Source organism: Setaria viridis, chromosome 9, assembly GCF_005286985.2.
Source record: "Setaria viridis chromosome 9, Setaria_viridis_v4.0, whole genome shotgun sequence".
NCBI lineage: Eukaryota > Viridiplantae > Streptophyta > Magnoliopsida > Poales > Poaceae > Setaria > Setaria viridis.
The window spans coordinates 46,883,135-46,908,635 of NC_048271.2; the positions used below are offsets into that span (position 1 = coordinate 46,883,135).

A 25,501-nucleotide genomic window follows, 5' to 3' on the forward strand; every position below is an offset into this window, starting at 1 on the left:
ATCTGGGGCCCCTATTACGCATACATACACGACACGGGTTCAATAGAATAGAACGAGGCAAGTCAGGCAACTAGTAGTACCTTTCTTTATTTTCCCTCGAAGCAAAGCACTACCACAGAAAATAGAAATTGAGTGCTCGAGTTGGTTCTCCAATCTCCTCCCGTGCACTAGCGGCCCTGGCACCGGGCTCTGGAAGCCCAAGCCACCTCCCGCTGCGTTTTGGCACAGCAGTTTCACAGGCACCGGTGGTTGGGTCGGGCCATGGGACTGGGTCTGGGATGAAAGGCGTTGAAACGGAAGCCAGAAGCACTTGGGCGAAGACCTGAAATCCATGCGGCTACGGCATTTTCGTTCTGGGAAACAGAACGTCCCCCGCACGGCTGCACCTGATTGATCAGGGAATGGATTAGACCCTCACCAGAAACAGACCACCAGCCATGCTGAATCGATCACATGCGTGCTGAATCAGCAGCAGCCAACCTCTGGCTAACATTACAGCCTCTGAAAGAGCACTACAACAGAGAGAGGTATATATACCGAAGATCAAAGGGTAAAATCATCCACAGAAATTGATCCAACATATTCTCCTCCTTATAGCCGACTTAAGGTCGATACTCCTTAACTTACATTGTCAAACAAGTAAGCAACATACTAGTACACTACACAATCACTTCCGTAGCCTGGTTAGGTTAGTTTCGACTGGCGCACAGACAAGGCCAAGCCGATGATGACGGCTTAGTTTATTCCGCAAAATTCATCCTCTTACATCCACAGCTTCAGTGGATCCACCCTTGGTTATTATTTCGTGGAGACTCTGAGCCAGACATTCCTAGGGGGAGCGCCGTTTTTGACCCGCTCGTAGCATTTTCCTGAGAACTTGTATTTCAATCTTGGAGCTGTGTTTCGCTGCAAAACATAGGGAGAGTTATTCTTAGCGACACCAGCAGCTTCCAAAAAATAATCAGGAAGTTATTCGGAGCATGTACGTACTGTTACAGGCTGAGCCTCATCAGGCAAAGTGCAATTCTCGCTGCACTGATCTGCACCGGCACTAGAAATGGAGCACAATCAGTACCCAGTAAAGGAAAAATATACAAGTTCATGTAAAGGTTGTAGTAAAGAACTGTTTTTAATCAAGTTACCAGAGAAATCGTTAGTTCTTATAAACAAGATGCTGTCTCACCGAGAAAGTATAGATAGTAAACCAGATTGCCAACTAGGAGAATGGAATGTCTGGCAGCTTATACTGCAGTTTTGTTTTGGTTTTCTCCCAAATACAAATCATTAATGGCTGGTTATTTGTCAGGATCAATTAAATGTAGCATTTGTCCTAAAATGGCCCTGATAACAAGGTTATTTAAAAAGTTAAAGAGAGATGTAACAAAGTATGCAAATTCCACAATGCCACCTCTTTGAGTTCAGTCAAGCAAGCACAAATAGAGTTTTTTTATAAGCCAACCCTATCTGCCCTTAACAGAAGAAACCATACCTGCCATACGGTTGCTGATGCATGTCCACTGTTAAACCAACTTGCTCACCAGTCGAAGCATCAATGGAACAAATACCCTCTTCACCGCTGTTATTCTGAATCTCCAGTACCAGGTCCGGCTCCACTGTGAAACCAACTCGAGGGTCTGGCGTTCTAGTCGGAGCATCAATGGAACAAATACCGTCTTCACCGCTGTCATTCTGAATTTTCAGTACCAGCTCTGGCTCCACTGCCAAACCAACTTGAGGGTCTGGCATACTATTCAGACCATCAATGGAACAAATGCCCTCTTCACCGCTGTTATTCTGAATTCCATGCACCAGCTCTGGCTCCAGTTGCTCCATCCCTTCTATCACTATTGAAGTGCCTTCTTGACAATCACTTTCCATGGTCTCACCAATGATGCCACTGTCTTCCACTTGGTAATCAAACCCTAAAATTGCCAATAAAAATTGTTGTATTAAAAACATGCAAACCATGAGCACATTCGAAGCATTTGCTAGTTTATCAAAATATTATTTTCTCCTCAAAAAATCATTGTTGTTTCATACATAAATATGTGCAAGCAGCCAAACACATCAAAATGCAGAGAAAGCATTAGTCATGTAGAATGCTGAAATTTTGTTCCTTTTTTTAAAGAAATGAATTTGAACTACTTTTCAGCTTACATATTAAGAAACTAATATCCAAGAAGTGTGCTCAGAAAACCAACTAGCAAGTGATAAACAAACGGAAAGAGGGTGGAGAGAGACCATTTAATCCTTCTGGATAACTGCACGTGTTGATAACTTTCTGGCATAAACTGCTTCCAGGTGAATAGAGACTGGAGTTTTCAGCCAATTCTCTGTCAGAGGTGGGCATCGCTGTTCCATTCAATACTTCTGAACAAGAGGATGCAATATCTACAGCCTTGTCACATACAGTTGTTCTGTTGAAACTAAGAGAAATCGTTGTTCCATTCAACATGTCTGAATGAGTGGATGCAATATCTACAGCCTTGTCACATATAGTTCTTTTGTCAAAACTCAGAAATTTTTTGTCTGCCAACCCAGAGTTGGACAACGATGGAACATTTTGATCTTGCAGATTGTTGCATGCAACATTTAAAACCTTCTGACACATGGTGGTTCCCTGGAAACTGAGAATGCTGTTCTCTGCCAACTCAATCCTATCAGAGTTCGACATCACTGTGAAACCAAATGAGCCTGTCCACGTTTCCAGAAGTTCGGGAACTGCCGGTAACAGAAGTCTTTCCACCCCCAAGTCAAAAAGCAACTGCAAGTAAAAAGAGAGTGAAAATCAGCACCCACCCTGGAAATGGTGGGAGTATTTGAGGATCAAATGTAAACGCTTTGTTACATTTTCTTTTGAAAGAAGCTTTTATTGCAATATTTAAACAAAAATACCATCACAGAAGGTTTTAAAATATATTTAATAAGTACAAACCTTTTCCAGTTCATTCATTAGAAGTCGGCACATCCCTTGTCGACGATATGAAACTCTTGTACCAATCAGAGGCAGCTCAGCAAATTTCTGCCCGCATATCCTAATCAGGAAAGGAAATAATTGGACATGGACAAAAATGCTTAACAAAAGGTTCAATTGCTATGGACAACAACAGAGGCATATACCTAAAAGTGCCGACAGATACTATTTCACCACCTTTATGGAGAAGTATTGTGTAGAAACCCCTAAAATTTAATCGTCTGAGTTCCGATCTGTGAAGGATAGATACAAAAGTTACTCAGAGCAGCGTACACTATACCAATAGATAATGAGCAAAAAAACACCAACCAAAAACACATAAAAATAAATATATAATATGAATAGAGAATATAGATGTACAACCGTGCTCAATAGACTAAAAACAACTGGTATTTCAAACAAATTTACCATCCTGTGGGAGGTGTAAAGGGGAGTGAAAAATAGATTAACTTTGCTGACTAGCGTTGCACAACTAAAGTTAGTGTAGCTCCATTCGGGCAATTCAGTAAAATATTTAACCTTTAATAAAATTATACTGTTTCAACTCTTTGCAAATGTACAAATATTAACTATTCCAGAATAGTCACAACTCACAAGTCTATCTACAAAGAGTAATCAGTACAAGAACAATGGAAAGTGAAATAAAAACAGATGCACAGAAATGGTCCAGTAGCGCTTCTTACTCTCTATTGAAGACAATATCCTCAGAAATATCACTCTGTGTGCGAGGCTCAATAATAGTAACAAAGCATTCATGAAGAACATCAAGCGCAATGCACAACTTGCCATAATGTTCTGCCATTATTGCATCATCATAATGACCACGGTCACTGCCATTTTCTCTATAAAATCTCAAGATAGTACAAGATAAACCTTTAACTGGAGTTGGAACTGATTTCCCAATGAGTTCTTGCAAATGTTGAAATATCTGCACAATAGAGTGAATCATTTACTGTCTGAAAGAAAGCAGAATGAGAATGAATCAAGTTCAACTTCTATTTTAAAGTTATTCAGGGTAAAATTTAGCAATTTTTATCAAGTAATACCTTCGAGCATCCACTGCTGCAAAGCCAACACCCTTCTGGTCGGCAGATAAGCTGATGGCCATTATTTCTAGTGCAACCGACATGATCTATCAAAAAAAGGTGAACAAAATCAGCAGTCCAAAAACAAAATCTGGAACATTGTATTCATAATGTTGAAATAAGCATACATTCTCGTTCACACTGATCACAGTACACTATTGTCTTCTCCGTGAATTGGCTGCTATCAGGATCATAATCACTCAAGTTACAAATACTGCATCTGCAGGATGGGCAGTACCAGCTTCCTTCTGGAATGGCCTACAAAAACAGATTGCTACTGAAATATTGTTCTTCAAACAAGCAAGGGAAAATAGAAAGGAAAACTTATGGAGAAACAAGAACAGAGGAAATACAGTGATGGTATCAGGTAACTATGATGCTTAAACCACATGCTCCTCATGCTCAAAAGAGAGGAACATTTATTGCAAGTTCTCACTACCAATCATATAGTTTGGCACTTGAGTGAGAAAATGTTAATCAAAGTACTAATGATCATGTAACTAAAGCAAATGGAAAAGTAAGTGTATGGTTAACACTGTCATGTTGCCAGCCTACTTACTGGAAGCTTGCAACAATAGAGGCAACAGAAGATAGAAACTCGAGGCAAAGTAACTAGGTTCACTTGGATAGGGATAAAGGAGTACCTCCAAACCGACACAGTCATGATGATAAGATGATGGACAATTGTCACACAGTAATAGTTCCCCACCATCATGGCACACGGAGCATATTGAATCACTTTCCAGATCAGAATTTCTCCCCTTCAAGCGCACATGCAATGAAGCTCTGGGCTTGTTTCCGCCCATGAATTCAACTAAACACTGTGATAGGGATCTTCCATCCTTTAAAAACATATGAGTGGAAGGTAATGGAGTATTGCTCCCAGAATGAAATTCAAAATTCTCCATAGTGAATATTTCGTTGCAACACATGCATTTTATTCCATCTCTACTAATAGAACCTTCTTTTATCCCAGGTCCATCACTTATTTGCTTATAGATAACCTTATCTCTTGGTAACAGAATATTTTTCTCTATCAACAAAGACAAAACTGTCTTCGCACGATGCTGACTTGGAAGGGCCCGTCCATGTCTTGAACAAAGAAAAGGTGTCAAAGGAACTGAAGATGATTTTCTTTTCCTAGATTTTCCATGACGTGTAGATAAGGTAAACATGTTATTACATCTGTCCAAAACTGGCATATCCTGCCTTCTACTTGAATCCCTTAGCCGACCACTGAGTGCTATCAATTTGGATGGATGCATAGAACCATCAGTAGAATCCTGGTCGGCACTTCCAAAGCTTGTATCACTGTTCTCTTCATATTCTTTTTCTAGGTATCCTTTACATGCTGCCACTAGAGAGTTGTAGGACTTGCCATGTGGAGCACTATACCTCAACTCGAGTTTGCTTCTAGACTTCTGCTTTAGCCAAAAATTCCATCCAGCAGATTTGAGAAACTTCTTAGCGTTTGATCTCAACAGTTTCCTTGTTCTGGAGTTTTGCTTATCAGCTTCCATATAGTGTATGTATTCTCCAAGGGCACCAAATTTATCCCCTCGTTTACGTTTACCAAGCCTTGCCAGGTCTGTCGACACTGTCGCATGAACATCTTCTTTTGGTGCTGTCCGATGATTGTGCCTGTCAGTTATATTGTCCACTCTGTTTCCATCAACTTGTTTAACACTTCCAACTATGAAGCTGCATATTACCTGAATGACAGAAGCATAAGTTTTCCCGTCAGGTGACACGTACCTGTATCTCATAATATTTTTATGATGGCCATTTTCTAGAATCATTTCATCAATTTTGAACTCAATACTCCAGCCCAATGCCAGCAGATGCTTCTTCAACATTAAACTCTGAGTTCTGTTGATTCGCCTCTGTAGAACAGTAGTGCCATCTTGGTAATTAGCAAGAAGTGATACTATCTGCGGGGAAAATTGTGCATCCAGTTGAACTGACTCCCAAGGTCTTGATGAAGTTTCGATTAATTTATCATTGGACTTGTTCTCTCTCAAGATGAGATCCATGCGGGTTGGGATGTAATGTGCATTCTTGTGCACCACACTAGCACTATCTAGAAGCAAATTATTTGTGTGAGAATGTTGGTCAGCGTTTGCTTCTTTTGATGCTAAACATGCCTCACATGCTCCTAGAAAAGATGGGAACCTCTTACCATCAGGTGAGATGTAAAACTTGTTCTTACCTCTGTCATCCAGCATGGTCCATCCTAAAGATTTAAGGTGTTGCTTTGCCAACTCCTTTTTGACAAGAGCACTTTTCCTTTTATTGTTGCGATAGCATGAGGTGTATTCTGACAAGGTTTGGAAGAGAACAGCTGGATTAGGATCCAGCTTATCCAAGACAGTGGTCTCAACTCTCTCCTTTTGAAAGGCTGCTGAGTTTGAACCTTCTACCACTGTAGAATAGGTTTCAACTTGATATCCATCTATGGTAGGCCTGCCACATATAGACCACAACTCAGCAATGAGATTGGCAAGTGATCTCTCCCAAAAAGCTTCTGTTCGGCACATCCACATTTTGGCATCAGTCCTAAAAGCAGGTTTTGATCTCATGTCAAACCATATCTGCCTGACTGATACAGGTAAACCATCTCTCTCTTCATGTGCCAATAGCATCTGGAGAAACAACCAGATTCCACGTGGTTTCCATTTCCCTGTAACTTCATCCCAGTCTTGAGTAAGTCGTAGCTTATCAACCCCTATATTGCATTCATCACCTTCATCTGGAAAAAGGACTTTCCTTTCCGTGGAGCCTTGAGCATGATCAACAATGACACCTTCCCAGTAGGATCCTTCCAAGAATGCATCAACACAGAGCCCATAGCTTGCTTCCGATACCTGCAATGGTTGATGTGGACAAATCGGCCTTACAGTCCCACGAATGAGTTCCCCAGCCATGCTTGAGTTGCCATCAGTGGCAAGTGACATACTTGACTTGCCATCAATGGCATCTGACACTTGAACATTCTCGACAAGAGGCAATCCATTTTCGTCAATGAAATCAATATATCTTACAGTACGAGCATTGTCCAAAATACCAGTAACAACAGCTTGATGCCACGAGCCACATAGCCCTGGATCACAACTGAGCACCTACAGAAGAGAAAGATATCACTGAATAACGGGCAGGTGCTTCCATCCACAATATGAGGGCAGACATAGTGTAAGTGACAGTGCAAAAGAAAAACAGGGGCTGTTATATCCAACAATCATCAGTGTGTCGCAAAAACAATGAGTCCATTGGGAAAACTTAACTCTAAAGGAAACTCCAGGGGTGTGTTAAAAGGGATAGTGAAACATCAGTGGCTCAATGGCAGGTCAAATTCAATCCATACATATACAGGCAACAAATAGGATCATCAATTCCTATTTTGGCTATTGATTCCTACCTAATTACTGCAACGCAGCCCAACTGCCAGGCATTAATGGTCAAGATGCAAAAGGCAACTGTTATCTGTGGCAAATAGCTCAAGAACGGTAGCTGATGCAATTTTTGACACTTTGCTTAGAGGCCAATAATACTATCGGAACTCACTGGAGACAGAAACAAGACGCCAAGATTCTGAACTATTTGCACGTGCTATTGCTACTGAGCCAAAAGATACAATTTTTTTGTCGCCTTTACGCATGAATAAGATGAGGTCACTCCAACCACCCAATAAAAAGCTCCGCGGTCCAATTAGACACATGTAATTAAGCACCGACATCACTGCAGATTAACAAGAACATGCTATTTGTAACCACTAACCACGCGGACGCATTCGCGATCATCCCCGGCCGCGACCAACCCTCGCGCGCCACGACAATGACCGATGCTCGGTATCGAGATTAAACCGAAAATCGACTGATCACGCCCCGATCATTAGCAGCAACCTCGAGCATCGCGAAACCCAAGAAACCGTAAACCCCAGCGCCCAGCCCGTCCCCCGCGAACCACCACCCTCGACCGCAATGCGGCGGGCCTCATCCGTAACGACCGTGCGGGTGGCGCTCACCTCGACGTGCTCGCCGGTGAGGAGCTTCCTCCCGCCGCACGCCGCGGCGGCGGCTGGGGGCGACGACTCGCGCCGACGCTTCTTAGCCGGCCCGCGCGCCATTGCGGGCCGGGGCCGCGCGGCGGGTGTGGGGGTAAGACTTGGTTTGGTGGGAGTTGGGTGGCGAAGGCGGCGGTGTTGGACTGGTAGCCCCGCGATACGAGGAGGAGCCGAGGAGAAGCCAAAGGAGGCGGAGACGGCCAGGTAGAGCAGAGAGGTTTGTTTCCTCTTGCGACGAGGCGGTGCCGGTTGTTACGCGCTCATTTTGACTGATTAACGTGGGCTTTAGGTCTGCTGATTTATTAGCCTTGATCCGCTTAAATTTGTGCTACTTCCCTTTAGTTTCAGATAAATTCGTGTTATTTCCCTTTAGTTCCAGAATAAGAGATGGGAATTTGCAGCATTTTGTTCTTTCAGTTGTTTATAATTTTTTTTAATTTTTGTTAGGCCTTGTTTAGTTGCCCAACTTTGGGCAACCCAAATTCCTGTAGCAACACTGTAGCGTTTCGTTTGTATTTGTGAATTATTGTCCAAACATTGACTAATTAGGCTCAAAAGATTCGTCTCGCAAAATACAACAAAACTGTGCAATTAATTTTTGATTTCATCTACATTTAGTACTTCATGCATGTACCGCAAGTTTGATGTGATGGGGAATCTTCTTTTTGCATAGTGCCAAAGTTGGGATTTTGGAGGGAAGTAAACAAGGCCTTATTTGAGTGATGATGATATTTTGGAACGCAGTACCTGTGCTCGGTACGGCACTAGTGCTGCTTGCTGCAGGCTTTCAGCGTTGGCGGCTTTCGCGTGAAGAGAAAAGATTGTAGTTCTTCCACCTGCCTGCAGATAAAATTCCTCATTCAGGATGTTAGGATTACTGCATTTTGTTCGTTGGATTGGAAATCGATGGACCAGATTATACGCAATTTAACATTCTCGGAAACAAAAAGATTGCACGCAATTCAAACCTTATTTGTCTGGCCCCTTTCTAGCAGGCTCGATAGAGAGGACGATACGGAGATTCTTGAGCCGTTTTATGCTAGGCAATGGCTTTGGACAGGGTCTAGTCCTTTTGCTTGTTCTGGCTGGCCTTCGTGTCAGAATGGGATGTCAAATCGGGCTCAAAGTGGAATTGATATTCCTCCCGAATTGCCTTTGGCTATGACGACTGCTGCGGAGGTCTCGCTATACACGGGCATACGACTAGCCACAGGTGAGGTTTGACTACTCCCAGTAGTTTTAATTTTTTTTAAATTCATAAATATTATTATACACATATACATACACTATATCTAAGATACATAATAATATCTATAAATTTAAAATATTAAAATGACCTATAATTTAGAATGGAGGGAGTAGTATATCTGGTAAGTTCGTGGTCTCAATTCTTAAATCCGTTCCTCCCGTATGCTATATGGTACCAATTTTAAGAGATGGAAAGAAAAAGAAAATCACCTCTAATTTTTGTCTTCCCATGAACCTCGGTTAAAAGGAGCAAAGTGGACGCTTCTGGACGCTCACCTCTGGAGCTGTCGTTGACCTCGCCCTAAACGCTGGATCGCTGAAGTATGGTGTAGTCTGTTTCCTGTTCCGTAGAACATTGAAGCAAATGGTTGTACTTTAGTTTTTCCCCAAAATATGCTGAACCTTATGATGTAATCTTTTGGCTTGCAAGAAGCGGAAATCAGGTGGGGATACTCTCCCCCCTAGCCCCGTTGACCCTCGGAAAAAAGAGCAAACTCGTATACCAGGCAAGTATATTGTTGTCGTCTAATAGACGGTCTCATGCATTGACACATGAGTTGTCTCCTTAATTTGTGCATATGAAAAAAGAAATATTATAAGTTGTATGGTAACAATAACTCGTACAATGATTGTTGAATTGTCTCGTAATCCTACAATTTAGCTTATGAGGTGGTTGCTTCGCGAAACAGTGGCCTCTTTCTCTCTCATCCATATCATCAAAAATCCTACATGGCACTGCATGAGACGACCTATGAGACCGCTGATGTGTAGCGCTCTTACGAGGAAAATAAGATTATGGTCGTTAGTGCTAGACATGTGTAATGGAAAGAGGAGTTAGAAAAGTTTAGCCCATCATTATGCGTCTTAATGAAGAAGAAACGGTCGATTTTGCCATGAACTCGTTGTCTCATTCATGTATGATTGTGCCTTCGTTCGGCAACAACTTTTTGGCATCATCCTCATTGTAAATCAGCACCACAAAAACCACATTAGCAAGCCAACAACTCCATCTTCACCTCTTGTTCATCTCTTTCTCGTTCCTTCTCTTCCTCTTCCGCAGAGTTTTCAGGTTGAGGCCCCTAGCTCCCATATAGCTCCTTTTTCATGGTATTCACACTGTATAAGGGTGGAACACTACGTGATTGTGTCGTGGGTACTGTATATCCAAAAGGTAGTTTTAATGGAGGTTTCATAGAAGTTTCATGAGCATTAAATTTATTGCCACAACAGCAAAATGCTAACTTGGTAAGATTATTATGAGAGGGAGTTTTCTCATATGAGAGAGGAGTTTTTCCCCATGACACCTAATAAGCACAATCTTCGTAACTGTGTAACGAAACTGTGCATTAAGACTGATCCAAGTAGGATTTCACGAGAGGATCAGGTCAAGACGGCGGCTAGGATTTCTAGGTGGTACATCGTCGCACTTATGCATAGAGCCTAAATAAAACATCCGCAACACAAAAAATCTACAGTTGCAACGTTGAAAAATATGCGAAAAAATAACTACATCATTTGACTTTGTGATAGAAAATTCCCGCCGCAACATAAACACTATGTTTTATGTAATATTCACTGTAGTGTTTTATGCAACATTCACTGTGAAACATACGGAAACAATAGTTCAGAACTATTGAAACATATATTGAGCTGTCCGATTTTTTCCTAGCATTACCGCATAAAAATGAGCACAAGTGTGACCTGTAGTTCGTTCGCGTCTAGTGGGCCCTTTCCCCACCAACTCCTGGCCCCACGTAGTAAATCCAGAGCTGGCCCACATGTGATACCAGATCAGCAACACGTTACACGTCTGTTCCGGCAGTTCCCTCACACGTCCGTCTGGCTCTCCTCCCCCGGTTCGGATCCAAGCAACCAATCCAGACCGAGACCAGGTGCGGCAGCACGCGGCTCGCCGCCGATGGCGAGGGCCGACGCCGACGCCGACGAAGCGCCGCTGCTGGCCGAGGAGCCCCTCCGTCCAGGCGCCTGCAGCCGCGAGCTCGAGCTGCGGGAGTTCCGCGACCGCTACGTGATCCGTTCGCTCGACAGCGGCGGCGCCGCCTTCGCCGTCACCCGCTCGGGGGGCTCCATCCGCCCTCTCTCCCCAGGTCAATCCATAAACCTTGCAGCACCTCGCCGGCCGCGAAGCGTGCTTCTGGATTTGTGTCGTTTTGAAGTTAGGCTCGCCAATCGGCGAAGTGCTGGTGGTTCACCCAATCATCACCTCTGCTTTTGTTCTCGTGCAGAGGAAGCCGCGGTGGGGAGCGACTGCAAGGTGTCGAGGATATACGGAGTGGCCGGCATCATCAGGTTGCTCGCCGGTGAGTCACCTAATTTCACGCGCCACCTCGGATCATACTGTTTTTATGTGCTTTTTCCCCAGCACAGTGCTTTCCTTTGCTGTCATTAATATCACTTCTGGAGCGGTTTCAACTGCCATGTGATCCTACTTGTATGCTCCAAGGAACCAGCACCATGGAATGACTGTCTGCCCACATTTAGCCGTGAAATGGTTATTGTGTAATTCAAACATATTAACCTGAGCTTGTTTGGCTAGAGAGGTTCTCAGTCATAAGGTACAAGTAGAGCTGTAACCCTAGTGAAAAACTGCATGAAATGCCACTCTGTTTGATGCTTCGCCCGCGGACTTCCGTTTTGGTCATATATTATGTTTCAATGTGTTCCGAACTAAAAGTTGGTTACTGTAGGAACTATGAACAGCTGTGCTATGTGTTGCTGCATTTATGGCTAGAAGTACTTTAAACTCTATTGATAATGTGATTTGGTCAATTTAGCACCTGCTGCACAGCGCCATATCAACGCATCTATTGGTCAACTGAATATGAAATGTCTACAGCTAACAGAAAGGAAAACCTTAAATTACAGTCCACTGCTATTCAACCTAAAATACTTGGAGGCAAAATGGAGCAATTGGTTACACCCTGGATGTATTTTTGGTTAGTTTTTCATTTCATTGTGGTATTCTTACACTATGTAGTGTGTACTGGTTTTAGTGGTTAACACAGAATCTCATTCCACTAATTACTAATGTGGCAGAAGTACTTGTGATGTACAAAGATGTAGTTAGGATTTGAAGGAAAGTTCCATTAAAAATCATAGACTCTTGGTTCTTGCACCTAGGATTTCATTTTTAGCAATAAACTGGTAGCATATTCTAAACTAGAAATTTACCAGTATGAACTGATATGCTATCATTGCTGCATTCACTGTTACATCCATTTACTATAATTTATCTGGATGCAGTTTTATAACTTGCTTGTGCAGCAGAATGCCATAGTAGCAGAATATAGAAACAAGGAGTAACAAACTAAAATGCCAAGGGCCAACAAATTAACTGCAAAATAAAGATCACAACTGTACTTTGTGCTGTACAGTACAGGATGACAGGGTCGTGCAATAAAACAATCCTGCTCTTTCAACTATTTGCTAATTTACCTGTCAAGTGGAATTTAAATTTACCTCTCACTCTGCAAATCTTTGTTTTCATCAGGAAGTTATGTACTCGTCATCACTTCTCAAAAAGATGCTGGCTCTTATCAAGGCTCCCCTGTATACCATGTGAACTCAATGAAATTCTTATGCTGCAATGACGCTATAAAGCACTTGACTTCACAGGAAGTATGGAGAAACTATCACTTAGCGTGTAGTTTCACACACATTGTTTGGTCATGACTAAGCACTTGCTATATTTCTCTGGTACTTGGTCACTGCATTTAAGTTTTCTGTACTATCTGCCTGCAGAAAAGGGATGAGGCGTACTTCATGTCTCTCCTGAGAATTGCAGAAACTACTTGTGGACTGTACTACTCATATGACAGGGATTTGACGCTAAAGTAAGTACTTCGTCATGCATGTAACTCAATAAAGGTACCAAAAGGCATATCACCTTTAATATTAAAAAAAATGCAGATAACCATTATACAGTGTGAGTTTACTTGCCTATGACAATTTTTCACTCGTCACGCTCTATATCATACAAGTTACTAGGTTTGGGGCCTTACATTATCACCATAATTCTGTTATCTGCTTGGACTTAAATATCAGAAACTTAGCTGCGCATATAAATCAAGGATAAATCTAATTGATCGCTTGTTAATTTCATTGTTACTTACAAATGTGTGGTAGGTTCTGGATGTAGGATATATCGAGCGCCTTTTAATAGGTTGTAGATGTATGACTGTATCATCTACTGAATGCCTCTTTGGTGCATCTTTTGTTACACCGGATTGGCATCTGACAAGATGGAAAGCATGTGATGATGCAGTCCTCTCTCGTACCTTCTTTTGAAGCCAACTTCAGTATAGATTTTATTGTGTAGTTTGCAGAGGGCATCCAAGTTGGCTGCAGGGAGGATACATAAACCACTATGGAAGCAGGTTCGTGATGATTTATTGTTTCGTATGTTCCACAGTATTCAAATCTTTGTGGCATAGTTAGTTTTTGTTGACAGGCATGCACTTTTTAAATAGAAGTGTGATCCAAACAATAGGAGTTACTAGAATGCATTTGCAATTTAAAGAAACACATTTGTAACTTAAGCAAGCAAAAGCTTGTAAAACAAGCTCAGATTGGTCTAATGACTCATGATGCATAAATATAACAGTGAAACATATCACATGCTAGCAGATATTATGCAATGTTTTCCATCTGCATTGTGAACTGCCACTATCACTTTTTGATTGAGCTTATCAGAGCATGTTTCTGACGGTGTCTGCCCTTTCTATCAGTTGTGTCTAATCCTAGAAAAGGACGTCGTGAACTTGATCTGTGCATTGTAATGCTTTGCTGCAAAAACCTGATTGACTTGTAATATGTTTATAAATGTGAGCGCAAGTTCTGCTGTTCTTATTATTTGAAGCTTGATGTGCCAAGGCATTTTGAAGTGGGTAGTGAGCATGATATTCGGAGAAATGCTGCAAAAACTTTCATAGCAAAACATTTCCTTATTGTATTAGGATCATGCACACTTTTTTTCCCGATAAGGAATCATTCCTATTATAGTTTTTCCCCACCTTATTGATTTTCTGAATAATTGTATTGTGCTAACTACTTTTTTCACTTTACTCAGGCTGATCCACGTTTTGTTTGGAACAAAAATTTATTAGAGGAGCTTATTGAAGCTAAGGTAAACATCTATGAAGGGACCGTAATGTGTATTTTGTTGATTTGTCTCCTTGCTTATGTTCTTACTTATTTTTCTGGATTATTTTTTTGCAGCTTGATGAGTTCATCATCCCTTTGATACAAGGAAATATCCAAAAAATTCAAAAAAAATCATGACATGCTATTTTTCATATCTTTATTACTTAGTGGTGTGAATATACTTGCTTTGCATGCATCACTTTGGTTTCTGTATCTTTCTATCCAAATTGGAAGGGTGTAACATGCTGTTCCCATTGTTTTTTCTCCATTGGAGGATAAACATGACCAGGATTCCAGGAAGTTGGTCTGTCCTTAACTATTTTTACGTTTTCAGTCAGCGCAATTTACCTTGAAGGATAGACCTGTCAGGATAACATTGTTCTCAAGGAGATGCAACAGACGTCTAGGTTGGACTTTCTATATTTGTTCCTTTTTGCTAACATTTCTTGAAACATGAGTACTTATAGAACAGGATGAGATTTCTGAATTGTATTGTTCTGTCATTCACCCATTGCAGGAACAAGAATGTGGAGAAGGGGCGCAAATCTTGAAGGTGCCACTGCAAATTTTGTAGAAACAGAACAGTTGGTTGAGTATGAAGGTCTCACATCCTCATTTATACAGGTGACTTCATGATATAATGAATGAAACTTCTTGTTGGATGATGATGAGCATCCTTAATGCAGCCTATAAGTAGTTTTGTGACTGATTTTTTTAAACCAGTGCTATGTCATAGGTTTAGAATGGCATTTGGATTCAGTACATGCAAACTAATAAAATCTAACCCAAGATGAAACATGACATCAGACCCCGTCATCTAAATGATCATAACTATTTAAACTGATCAAGAATGACCCTGAAAAGACCCTTTTTTTCTCTCCCCTTTATTCAGTATGGGATAATAGTTTTTTTTTTACAATTTATGGTCAAATGATATACTCCCTCCGTCCCAAATTGTAGGTTGTTTTGGCTTTTTAGGTGCATAGATGTTTGTATGCACCTAAATATAGTGTATGTCTAGATGCATACAAACATCTATGAACTTAGAAAAGCCAAAACAACCTACAATTTGAAACGGAGGGAGTGGGACCTTAAGAAATTTCTGTGGATGTCCACTGTCCATGTAGTTTGACTAAGGTTCAAATTTGTTATTGTCCATAAAATCCGGTAATTAGTCTTTCTTTTTTTGATACTGTGTAGCACATATGATGAATAAGCATATTTAATTATAGCTATACTGTGTCCCATTTTCAATGCTTTACAAGCTTTCATATCCCCTTGTTACTTTGTTAGGTTCGAGGTTCTATTCCACTTCTCTGGGAGCAAATAGTGGATTTGAGCTACAAACCACGTCTCAGCATTATTGAACATGAAGAAACTGTAAGAACTTGTAATCATTTACATGGTGGCTACATACTGAATATAGCATGATGACTTCTCTCAAGCTATTACTACATGCAGCCAAAGGTTGTTCAACGCCACTTCCATGATCTTTCGCAACGATATGGCGAGACAGTTGTTGTTGACTTGACTGATAAAGTAAGTTTTGTATACATGCTGAAGTAACATACTGTTGTTTGATTAAGCAAATGGGTATTATGGATTTTACAAAGCAAAATACATTATTTATGTTATGTTTACTAGTGTCAACTTGCAGTTTGTTCAAGCGGAGGAACTTTTGCTTGATTTCTGGCAACATTAGTAAAATGAACACTTGAACAAAAGATGATTTAAGGAGGATCTTGTCTTCCTGGAAAAGCACACATGCAATATGTGCGATCTTTTGTCTACGGTTTTTTTTTTAAAAAGTACACATGCAATATGGAAAAAGTTTCATTTAATCTAAAATATGGGGAAGTATGTACTCCTTAGGGCAATTTAAGCTTGAGATTTAGTCACCGTCCTACCTGGTAGCTGGTAGTTGGTACAGTAACTTGGATCATGTAAACAACTATTATTTTTGGCCATTGAGACAGATGGCAGCTCATCTAACTTGTTGTCACTTTCAGCGAGGTGATGAAGGAGATTTAAGCAATGCATTTGCTGCTGAAATGGGCAGAATTCATGGTGTCAGGTTATTTATGCTTCTTGGAAATGCTTATTTCTGTGTAACACCCGTGATGGAGAGCAAGTTGTCCAGTGCTATGACTGACAAGTGGATAGCCATGGAACCCAGGTGGAAGGCAAGACAATCTATAAGCTGCTCAGCCAGGATGAGAGACGGGCAGAACTGAACTGAAATGGAATCCCCTATACTGTTTGTCTTCTGCGATGGGCGATCAGCTCTTCTCATTAATCATGTCACGGCATTCCTTGGTGGCAGCCACGCAGTTCTATCAGTGAGTGCTCGTCATCTTCCTCATGTCCCAGGATCTCACCGCTGCTCCGAGGAATTGCCATAATGTGAGAAGAGCCCATTGGAGAAGACGAATAGTAGAGGCAATTCAATTTCAATTCAGTTCTGTGACTTCTGTCCCTCGCTTTCATCCTGACCGGACAGCTTATAGATGGTCTTCCCTTCCACTTGTGTCCCATGTTTAGGGGACCCACATTTCACTCAGAGCACTGTACGGCCTTGATTCTCCATCATGGGTGTTACATTCTATTGGCTTCGGGTATGACAAATGATGAAATGATTAAATTTTCCCAAGGATTAGTATTTACATAAGGTTAATAAGATATATGCTGGATGTGGCCCTTCCATCTTACAGGTACGTGCATTTTGATTTCCATCATGTCTGTCATGGAGGGAACTTTGATAATTTGCAAGCTCTCTACAATCAAATTGAGGAAGCTATTCAGAAACAAGGGTAATATTTAAATATCCAACATTTCATGCTTAACTTATGTTCCTCAACATACCAAAGATTTATCCTAACTAAGGTTTAACTGTGGCAAGTAATTTGCTCTTGATTCTTTTCTGGGCCAGCTGAGCAGATATTTTCTTATGGACTCAAAAGGCGAGATTTTGTTGGAGCAAAGTGGTGTAGTTAGGTCCAACTGCATTGACTGCCTGGACCGTACAAATGTAACACAGGTGTGTTCCATTTTATTTGTGTCAAGTAATTTTATTATTTTCAAAAGAAATTAATTAGGTATATCTTGATAGCACTTCACACATCCATATACCTGTACAAATCAGCTCCATTAACTGCATTAAATTTTCTAAAGTTCATCTCTCAGTGAGCCATGTCATCTCGACTTACAAAATGTCTGATCGTCAGGTCCCATTCTCATCATTAGCCCTTTCTGTAGTCCACAGGTGTGAAAGATGAAACAAGTTTCACTAATAGTTCTGTACTTCTATCCTGACAATCTTTTGACATTGGAAAGCCTATCTGTAATTTACTTCCTTCCGGCACATGTTTGGTTAGATCTTAATATTTTGCCACTATGTCCTAACCTAACTAATACTGCCTAATGAGCATCTCTACATGACAACACTATCCTAATAGGCAATGGTGTAGCCTGTGCTCATTGCTCAGTAGTTCCTTTGGGTCTAAGCAGAGCATGAAGTATTGCTAATGGTTAGTATAACAGAATAACAAGACTAAAAGATGCTTTGTTAAAATGTCCTAATGAACTATGGGTTTTATCATTTCATATGATTGTTACTAATCCCTTTGGTTTACAGAGTTTCCTTGCAAGAAAATCGTTGGATTCACAATTGCAGCGGATGGGGGCATTATCATCATCTGAAAGCATTTCTATCTCTGATAACAATAATGATATATTCAAAAAATGTAAGCTAATTTTATGATGAAATGTTTATTGCCAATAAGTAGACTGTTCTTTACGTATTTTATGATAATGCCTGGCAGTATGGGTTGAGCACGGTGATGAGCTAAGCCTGGAGTATGCGGGTTCTTATGCTTTGAAAGGGGATCTAGTGAGGTAGTCTAGCATTTACTACCTCAATAATTCATGAATAAACTGTGGCACTATGCTGTGTGCATAACTTAGCTAACTTGCATGGCAACTGCCAATGTAACACAGATATGGAAGGCAGACATTACCTGGACTAATTAAAGATGGCATGAGCGCCCTTTCGCGATATTATTTGAATAATTTTCATGATGGAGTGCGACAGGTAACTGGCAGCATTACTAGCCATTTTTATATTGCGCCCAAATATTTGTCTAGTCCTATCAGTGACCAGTCCTCTTAGTTGTGTTTCTTGTATGCCTTTTTGTTGCTCTCCAGTGGTTGGAGCGTAACTAAACTTCACACAGCGTATCACGATTTCTTGTCATCATTTCCCTTGTCCATGCTTAAGGATGTATTGCAAGATGTATTGATTCAGATACAGCTTCACGGCCATTTGTATTAATAATTTATCTTTCCCTGTACTCATGCTAGATTATTCATGCCAACACCTGCTTTAGTCTTGCCTTTTTTGTTCAACTAATTTATGCATATGTTGTGCCTCTTTTAATGTCTTCAGGATGCTCTAGATCTTATTAGTGGTTATTATACGGTCAGCCAAGGCAGCACTTCTCCTTTTCAGACTGGTGGATTTGAATCTGCTTCGGTAATTAACTAATATTTTGCCTGCCTTGGTAGTGGGCCTTTTTATTTCATTGGTGGGAATTGCTACCCTTATATGGTTAAACAGCATGCTCCTAGGCGGGGAAAACATAGTTAAAAAACTTTGCTCTTGTTCTTACTTTTTGTAATTGTTGGAAAATGTACTGCAGTATCTTCCTGTGGCTTCAGCAATCATAGTTGGTGGGATTACCGCGACAACTTTCACTCTCAGTCAAGGTCTGCCTGCTTTGCTTGTCTTAAGAGTTAAGAGGTTTTCGATAGTGTCATGCTTCTTATATTAACTGTGCCCATCTCTTTGAAAATCTAAATTATACAAACCACAAATAGTATATTCATCATCTCATCTCATCTGCAGTTGGACGGAATGCACAGCACTTCATCTCCTCCATTATCTGCGCGGGCTTGACAGTGGGAGTAGTAGCCTTGGTGAAAGCCAATGGAAAACAGTTTTGCTCGAGGCCCCGTTTGTGTGGTCTAATCTAATTCCTGGTTCTTTTTTCCCCTACATCGCCCTTTTGTGTTAGAAATTAAAGATAAAAAAAAAGAATTAGAATGTTGTTTGCAAGAGTAGGTTAAATAAGGAGGCAGGTCAGCCTGCCGGTCCTGTAAACAGTTAACTAACAACAAATTAGACTTCCAGTTCTAGTCCTGTAAACTGAAGCTAATTTGAAACCCCGAATTAGACTGAACAGTTCATTGGTTCTTGGTATGTATCTGTGAATAAAGAACTGCACCTCCAAATTTGTACCAGTACCCGGCACAGCAGAGGGACTATATCTTTCAGAGTGACTGAAGTGGTGGCGAAGATCTTGCATATGCGGAAAGCGAACATTTCCCCGGTGCCTGATAATGCAGAGAAAGACACCTCAGCCACGTGTCGTTTTAGCAAAGGTGACGCATAACAAAGACGTGCCCTTATCAGGCACCGACGCAAAGAAAACGGCCACGCAGGGCTTGGCATTGGGGTTTGGTCGTTTGGAAAGTTGATTATGGAACGTATGGAGGTTAAAACTAGGCAATGCCAGTATAATGGTTCAGGTAGCTCGTGTTGCTATGGAGATTGTACTGCACGAAGTTTTTCCGAATCCTGCAAAAGGTAGGGTTTTTTTTCTGGTGAAATTCATGCCTGCAAAATAGGGTTTAAATCGTTCTGATAATGCTTGAATATGCACAACATTCAGAAATGAGTACAACATACTGGACTTGCATTATCCACCAGACTTTCGTATGACTGACGATGTTTCCACTGTGAACATATTTTCCCCTTATTTGTTACTCTACCTCGATATGATTCGTGACAATCACAGCGAAATTTGGGCTCGGAGTATTTGCTGTTTTAGAACTCACTTCCACTCTCACCCCGATTTCAGCGTTCAGGTTTGACTCCTGAGTCGTATTTTATTTCAAACAACACGAAGTATCAGCTGGAATTGTGCTACCCAAAAATAAGAGCACCGACCCTTAACTCAATTCGTGGCAGGCCACGCTTCAAGGTGTCTAAATGTGGTTACCATAAAACAAACTGCCCAAATCTCTTTCATCTGTTTGCTTGCTATCCCGCATTAGGAACTCAAACCGGACTCCCGTTATGTTTTGAATGAACAATTTGGAACAAGGCTGACTTTCTCGCATTGCTTCGTGTCCATCCTCGGTTGCAGGTAACACTGCATATGAATTTGCATTCTTCTCTCTCGTACAGAATGATATCTGGTACTCACCGCTGGGCTTCTTGCATGATGTGGATCTATCAGCTGGAGTTCTTCGCGACGCCACAAAAGGATTAGAGAAAGGAAACGCATACCTGGAAGAAATTTTCACACGGCAAAACTAAAGCCAACAGCCCAGGGCGCGCAATCTTGTAGGCAATGGGAAATAAGGGACCAACGCCAACACAAGAATTGACAATTGGTTATGTCTCTCTCTTTCCATTTCATCTCTGTGCCTCTGGCGCGTACTAAGCCAAGCCATAATCCACAGCAGATGACATCAAGGTCGACGACGAAGCACCGTCAAAACCAGCACCACAGTCCACGTCCGTTGTGAACAGCAAGACCAAGACAGGTACGGCAATAATAGTTGAATGGTATGCTACGTAGTACGTACTCTCTTTTTCCTAATCACAGTGTCCCGGCTACTATCGCTAGACGTGGAGAGAGAGCAACTGTTTGAAGGATCAAGCGACTTTCAGACGCCAAGGAAGAAAAGCACCCAAGAAATCCTCACCAAATACAAGTTCAAAGGGGTAATTTTCTTTCTACAGTTTCACCAACATTTCCAGTTTCTCGCTACGTGATGATCTACCGGACTGATCTCTCTATATTCCACCGTCGTACATTGCAGGACGCCGCCGCCGCCGCGGCTCACGCGAAACAAAAGCTCATGGAGCGGCAGGAGAAACTCGCGGTAAATGGACCCAGTTCACGTTTTCCCTTCACGTCCAATTTCGAAGTAGAAAGTTACTTCTTCCCCGTGCTTACGGGCACGATCAAGCCATGGTGACTCATCGTCATCTACCCTCCCTCATCTCGCCAGAGAATCACCGAGCAATCCGCGGAGCTCGAGAGCGAGGCCGAGAACTTCGCCACCCTCGCCCAGCAGATCAGGAAAAACATGGAGAACAAGTGGTGGAAGCGATGACGACCCCACGATCTATCGGTGCGGCTGTGCCTGTGGCTCGACGACATCGGCTATGTCACCGTGGCGTTGAGCCGCTAGCGTTACTCAGCGTCACGGTAACGTACGTGACGTGCTTGACTGAGTCCGCGACGGTCCGCGTACGTGGGGGAGTAGTAGGCCATGTTTGTATACGCTTCTTCTAGCCACGCTTGGATTATAATCTAAGCGAAAATTTTCTCGCTTCTCGCTTTTCGCTTCTCGCAATTCAAATTTCTGAAGCGGCTTACCATATAAGCGAGAATCGGTGGAAATAAGCAAAGCGTTTGGCGGGATTCTCACTCATTTCCACCGATAAGTCGCTTATAAGCGGAAACAAACAAGGCTGTAGTCTAGTAGGTATAGGTAACCTCATGAAGAGCCAGAAGAACGCCGCGGATCATCTGCACGGCTGTAACACACCCGTTGCCCGATCTTTCTCTGCGCAACCAAAATCAGTCTGCTCTGAGCACCGTCATCGTGATCGATTCCTCCGCGCTTGGTCACGATCATTCAATCGCCACCCGCATCCGTTGCACTCTTGCGTTGAAGAGGTACTAGCTACTAGCCGGTTGAAAGCAAAGCGACGTGGCGTTCAATTAGCTCGCATCGGCCTTGCAGCGGTAGCATGTGTTTTTTTTTCCTCCGAGATTCAGCGTCAACCGGATCGTCCGGATGTGACCTGCCGCCTGCCGGCGTATAAATTCAGTATCCAGGGGGTGTTTGGATACGAGGTGTTAAACTTTAACAGTGTCACATCGGATGTTCGGATGCTAATTAAGAGAACTAAACATAAGCTAATTATAAAACTAATTGCAGAACTCTATGCTAATTCGCGAGACGAATCTATTAAGCCTAATTAATCAATCATTAGCAAATGGTTACTGTAGCACCACATTATCAAATCATGGACTAATTAGGCTTAATAGATTCGTCTCGCGAATTACACTCCATCTGTGCAATTAGTTTTGTAATTAGCCTATGTTTAATACTCCTAATTAGTATCCAAACATCCGATGTGACGGGTGTTAAACTTTAATACCTGGTTGCCAAATAAGCCCTTACTAGTATGGCTCTAATGGATGACGAATGCTAAAGTGGCTAACCCAGCCTCGCTCTCTCTTGCTTGCCAAGGGATCGGAGCTTTCCGATGCTACGGGCAACCGGCAACATCATTAAACCGCGGGTGGCGCCGGGAGAGGACACGGCGCAGCGGCAACGGAAGCAGCGAGCCTCGTTTTCATACGCCGTAACGCCTCTGACTTTCCGGTTCACGGATCATTTGCTGGGCAGGATGATTTGATTGATGGGGTCCGGGCGGAGGAGAATGTTGTTGTTCAGCCTCTCCCTCTCTGGGCCTGTTCTCTTCTCTTCCTGGGCAGCCCATAAGTCTGCGCAGCCCACCTGATTATTCTCTTCTGAACAAACACAAACACGAAGCAAAGGCAAACGATAATTCCCGCAGTACCATTGCAGAGATGAAAGAGGGACCGGATTTAGTAATCACCAACCGTCAAGATAGGCTAGAGATATATATAATGAAACAAACACCAGGACATCACCTAAATTAATTCTTAAACGAAAAAGAGGGACTAGCCTTGTCTTAAAAACTACCTGGTGCCTTTGTACGAAATTAAGACATCACGTAGTCACCATGTAGCAGTCATGCACGTACACTATTCAATCTCTCCGTCCTTCACCATGGCCGTAGCATCAGGTCAGTTACCAGCGAGCGCCGCAACTCCTACCTTGTTTTGTTCAACGTAGTTATTAAAATGATGACAGTAGCTACAAAGCGTGAGGTCATACACTCATCATACTATGCCTAGCTTGCTTACGAACCAGAACGGCACCATGTAGGCATGAATTTGGTTGGTTGTATCATTTGATTCATGTATGGAATGGTTCAAAATAATAATGATCATTTTATTTGGTTGGCTGAATTGTACTAACTATCCAGAATGAAGCCATCCCATTTAATACATTATTATACTAATAGGAGTGAACCATACCATTCAGAATCATCCATACATACATCATGCGGTGCATGCAACCAAACACACTCTTAACAGGCAGCCAACGCAATAATCCACTTGATTTGTGGGTTGGTTAGCAAGAAACTCCAGTAATAGTACCCCTGCTGCTCCAACCTCGAAAGCTTCCTGCTGATGGAAGGCGATGGAGTGGACCCAAAACAATTGGTGCTGGATGCCGACCACGAGGGCCTCGTGTGCAGCTGCCGGCCACAACTGCGGCGGTTCCGCGAGCAAAGATCTCCTATTATTAGCCCATGTTTATAGCATTCGATTAGTGGATGTATGTAATGGCCTCCTCCGGTGCGGTGCAGGTCCCCCATCTGAGCGGAAAAGGGTCAAAGGCATGACCAACCAAACAAAACAAAGCATAGCGCAGCACCGCGCACCGCCCACGGTGACGGCGATGCAGCTACCACCACCACAACTAATCCCCTCCTCCGTCCACAAAATATCAATGACCAAAGGACAATGTTCTGCCGCTCCGGGTCGTAAGCAAGCTAGGCATAGTATGAGTGTATAACCTCACGCTTGTACTGACCTTATGCTAGGGTGGCATGAGATGAAAGTGAAATGCTTGTTTTGCTCTTGTATTGGGAACTTTTTATACTGCTCATGTTCCTCTCGGTGGCACCAACAGTCGACCCCTCTAAGTTGCTACTCCGTCGGCCACCACCGCTCTCCATCGTCCCAGCTGCCACCGTGCCACCGCTGGAGCCAGAGATGAGAGGAGTAAAAGAAAAAAGAAAAAAGAAAAATCCTAGTATGTAGGTCCCACCTATCATTATGCAAGAGCTTAGGACAAAACAGACATTTCACATTCATCTCATGCCACCATGCAGCGCCACGTTAGCAGAAGGATGCATTTGACCGAAAACAAGAGTTGAGGGACTGTATTGATCCTTTTGAAAGTTCAAGGACGAACTTGACCCCTTTGGGGAAAGTTCGGGGATGATTTTGGCTATTTTGCCACACATAGGGAAGTTTTCGGAACGCAGCGCTGCGCACATCACATAGATCAAAACCTGATATATTTTTTCTCGAGTAAAATGTACACCCGGTCCTTGAACTTGGCATCGAGTGTTATCAAGGTTCCCGAACTCTCAAAATACATATCCACGTTCCTAGACTTGCTGATCAGCACACATGAGCCCCAAATCATCGGTACCTACATTAAACTGCTTGTGTGGCATGCTAATTGTATAAAAACTACTTGTGTGGCATGCTGATTGTATAATGACACGGACCTGACATATGGGACCCACAGGTCAGATCCATCTTCTCTCCCGCTCTCTCTTCCGCTTTCCATTACGTGTGTCTCTCTACTGCCACGACGCCACCGTCCAAACTCGCTCCGTCCACGGCACCACACGACCTCGCCCTGATCCAGTGCCGGCCGACCTCGCCGCCAGGCGGGCCCACCTCCTGCACCGCCGGACCTCCCCCTCGACGCGGCCTCCTCCCGTGATCCTATCGCGGCGGCACGGCCGATGGCGTCCCCAGCGTCACCGCTCGCGACCGCGGTGGCCTTCCCCACCGCGCCGCCCCGTCCCGCGCGCGACCGCGCCCCGACCGCGCCTGCTCGCTCGGCGGCTCGGGGTCACGGCGCGCTGCGGCCACTAGCCCGCCTTGCTACGACACGGGCGCGTGCGTCCTCCGGTTGCATGTACCATGTGAAGTCGCGGTCAGGCAACTTTCACCGTACCTCTGCGTCGGAGTCGGCGCGAAATGGTGACCA

General features: G+C 42.7%; 3 protein-coding genes across 5 annotated transcripts; 2 read left to right on the plus strand and 1 right to left on the minus strand.

The window, feature by feature from the left end:
- Window positions 1–502: 502 nt before the first annotated feature.
- Window positions 503–8,354, minus strand: LOC117835065 (uncharacterized). 2 transcript variants are annotated; one of them, XM_034714420.2, is made up of 11 exons: window positions 8,081–8,354; window positions 4,704–7,178; window positions 4,188–4,317; window positions 4,021–4,106; window positions 3,658–3,902; window positions 3,121–3,207; window positions 2,936–3,035; window positions 2,242–2,764; window positions 1,490–1,922; window positions 991–1,040; window positions 503–906 (listed from the first exon to the last, which is right to left on the minus strand). In XM_034714420.2, the coding sequence occupies exons 1-10, from the start codon at window positions 8,180–8,182 to the stop codon at window positions 1,010–1,012; spliced, it is 4,212 nt and encodes a 1,403-aa protein (XP_034570311.1). In that variant the 5' UTR covers window positions 8,183–8,354; the 3' UTR covers window positions 503–906; window positions 991–1,009. The 2 variants fall into 2 exon arrangements, with proteins under 2 accessions (XP_034570311.1, XP_034570310.1); XM_034714419.2 differs by having other exon boundaries at window positions 991–1,051; window positions 8,081–8,353.
- Window positions 8,355–11,191: 2,837 nt separating this feature from the next.
- LOC117838979 (phosphoinositide phosphatase SAC8) lies at window positions 11,192–19,828 on the plus strand. 2 transcript variants are annotated; one of them, XM_034719198.2, is made up of 20 exons: window positions 11,194–11,475; window positions 11,614–11,688; window positions 12,879–13,006; window positions 13,130–13,221; window positions 13,707–13,764; window positions 14,457–14,513; window positions 14,606–14,639; window positions 14,857–14,937; window positions 15,048–15,154; window positions 15,824–15,910; window positions 15,992–16,069; window positions 16,540–16,604; window positions 17,242–17,340; window positions 17,468–17,567; window positions 18,165–18,273; window positions 18,352–18,424; window positions 18,527–18,620; window positions 18,975–19,061; window positions 19,228–19,294; window positions 19,434–19,828. In XM_034719198.2, the coding sequence occupies exons 1-20, from the start codon at window positions 11,286–11,288 to the stop codon at window positions 19,559–19,561; spliced, it is 1,809 nt and encodes a 602-aa protein (XP_034575089.1). In that variant the 5' UTR covers window positions 11,194–11,285; the 3' UTR covers window positions 19,562–19,828. The 2 variants fall into 2 exon arrangements, with proteins under 2 accessions (XP_034575091.1, XP_034575089.1); XM_034719200.2 differs by lacking the exons at window positions 18,975–19,061; window positions 19,228–19,294; window positions 19,434–19,828 and adding an exon at window positions 18,734–18,968 and having other exon boundaries at window positions 11,192–11,475.
- Window positions 19,829–19,978: 150 nt separating this feature from the next.
- Window positions 19,979–22,406, plus strand: LOC117838980 (uncharacterized). The gene is made up of 3 exons (XM_072290757.1): window positions 19,979–21,320; window positions 21,419–21,481; window positions 21,611–22,406. The coding sequence occupies exons 1-3, from the start codon at window positions 21,159–21,161 to the stop codon at window positions 21,713–21,715; spliced, it is 330 nt and encodes a 109-aa protein (XP_072146858.1). The 5' UTR covers window positions 19,979–21,158; the 3' UTR covers window positions 21,716–22,406.
- Window positions 22,407–25,501: the final 3,095 nt, after the last annotated feature.

Excerpts from the sequence above, each read along its gene's own strand:
- LOC117838980 (XM_072290757.1), top strand. The coding sequence starts at position 21,159 with ATGGTATGCTACGTAGTACGTACTCTCTTTTTCCTAATCACAGTGTCC. Across the intron at positions 21,321-21,418 it reads CCAAATACAAGTTCAAAGGG|GACGCCGCCGCCGCCGCGGC; the intron begins GTAATTTTCTTT and ends CGTACATTGCAG. Across the intron at positions 21,482-21,610 it reads AGCGGCAGGAGAAACTCGCG|AGAATCACCGAGCAATCCGC; the intron begins GTAAATGGACCC and ends TCATCTCGCCAG.
- LOC117835065 (XM_034714419.2), bottom strand. The coding sequence starts at position 8,182 with ATGGCGCGCGGGCCGGCTAAGAAGCGTCGGCGCGAGTCGTCGCCCCCA. Across the intron at positions 3,208-3,657 it reads GATATTGTCTTCAATAGAGA|ATCGGAACTCAGACGATTAA; the intron begins GTAAGAAGCGCT and ends TATCCTTCACAG. Across the intron at positions 1,052-1,489 it reads CATCAGCAACCGTATGGCAG|TGCCGGTGCAGATCAGTGCA; the intron begins GTATGGTTTCTT and ends CTCCATTTCTAG.
- LOC117838979 (XM_034719198.2), top strand. The coding sequence starts at position 11,286 with ATGGCGAGGGCCGACGCCGACGCCGACGAAGCGCCGCTGCTGGCCGAG. Across the intron at positions 13,765-14,456 it reads ATAAACCACTATGGAAGCAG|GCTGATCCACGTTTTGTTTG; the intron begins GTTCGTGATGAT and ends CACTTTACTCAG. Across the intron at positions 14,640-14,856 it reads CATCCCTTTGATACAAGGAA|GTTTTCAGTCAGCGCAATTT; the intron begins ATATCCAAAAAA and ends AACTATTTTTAC.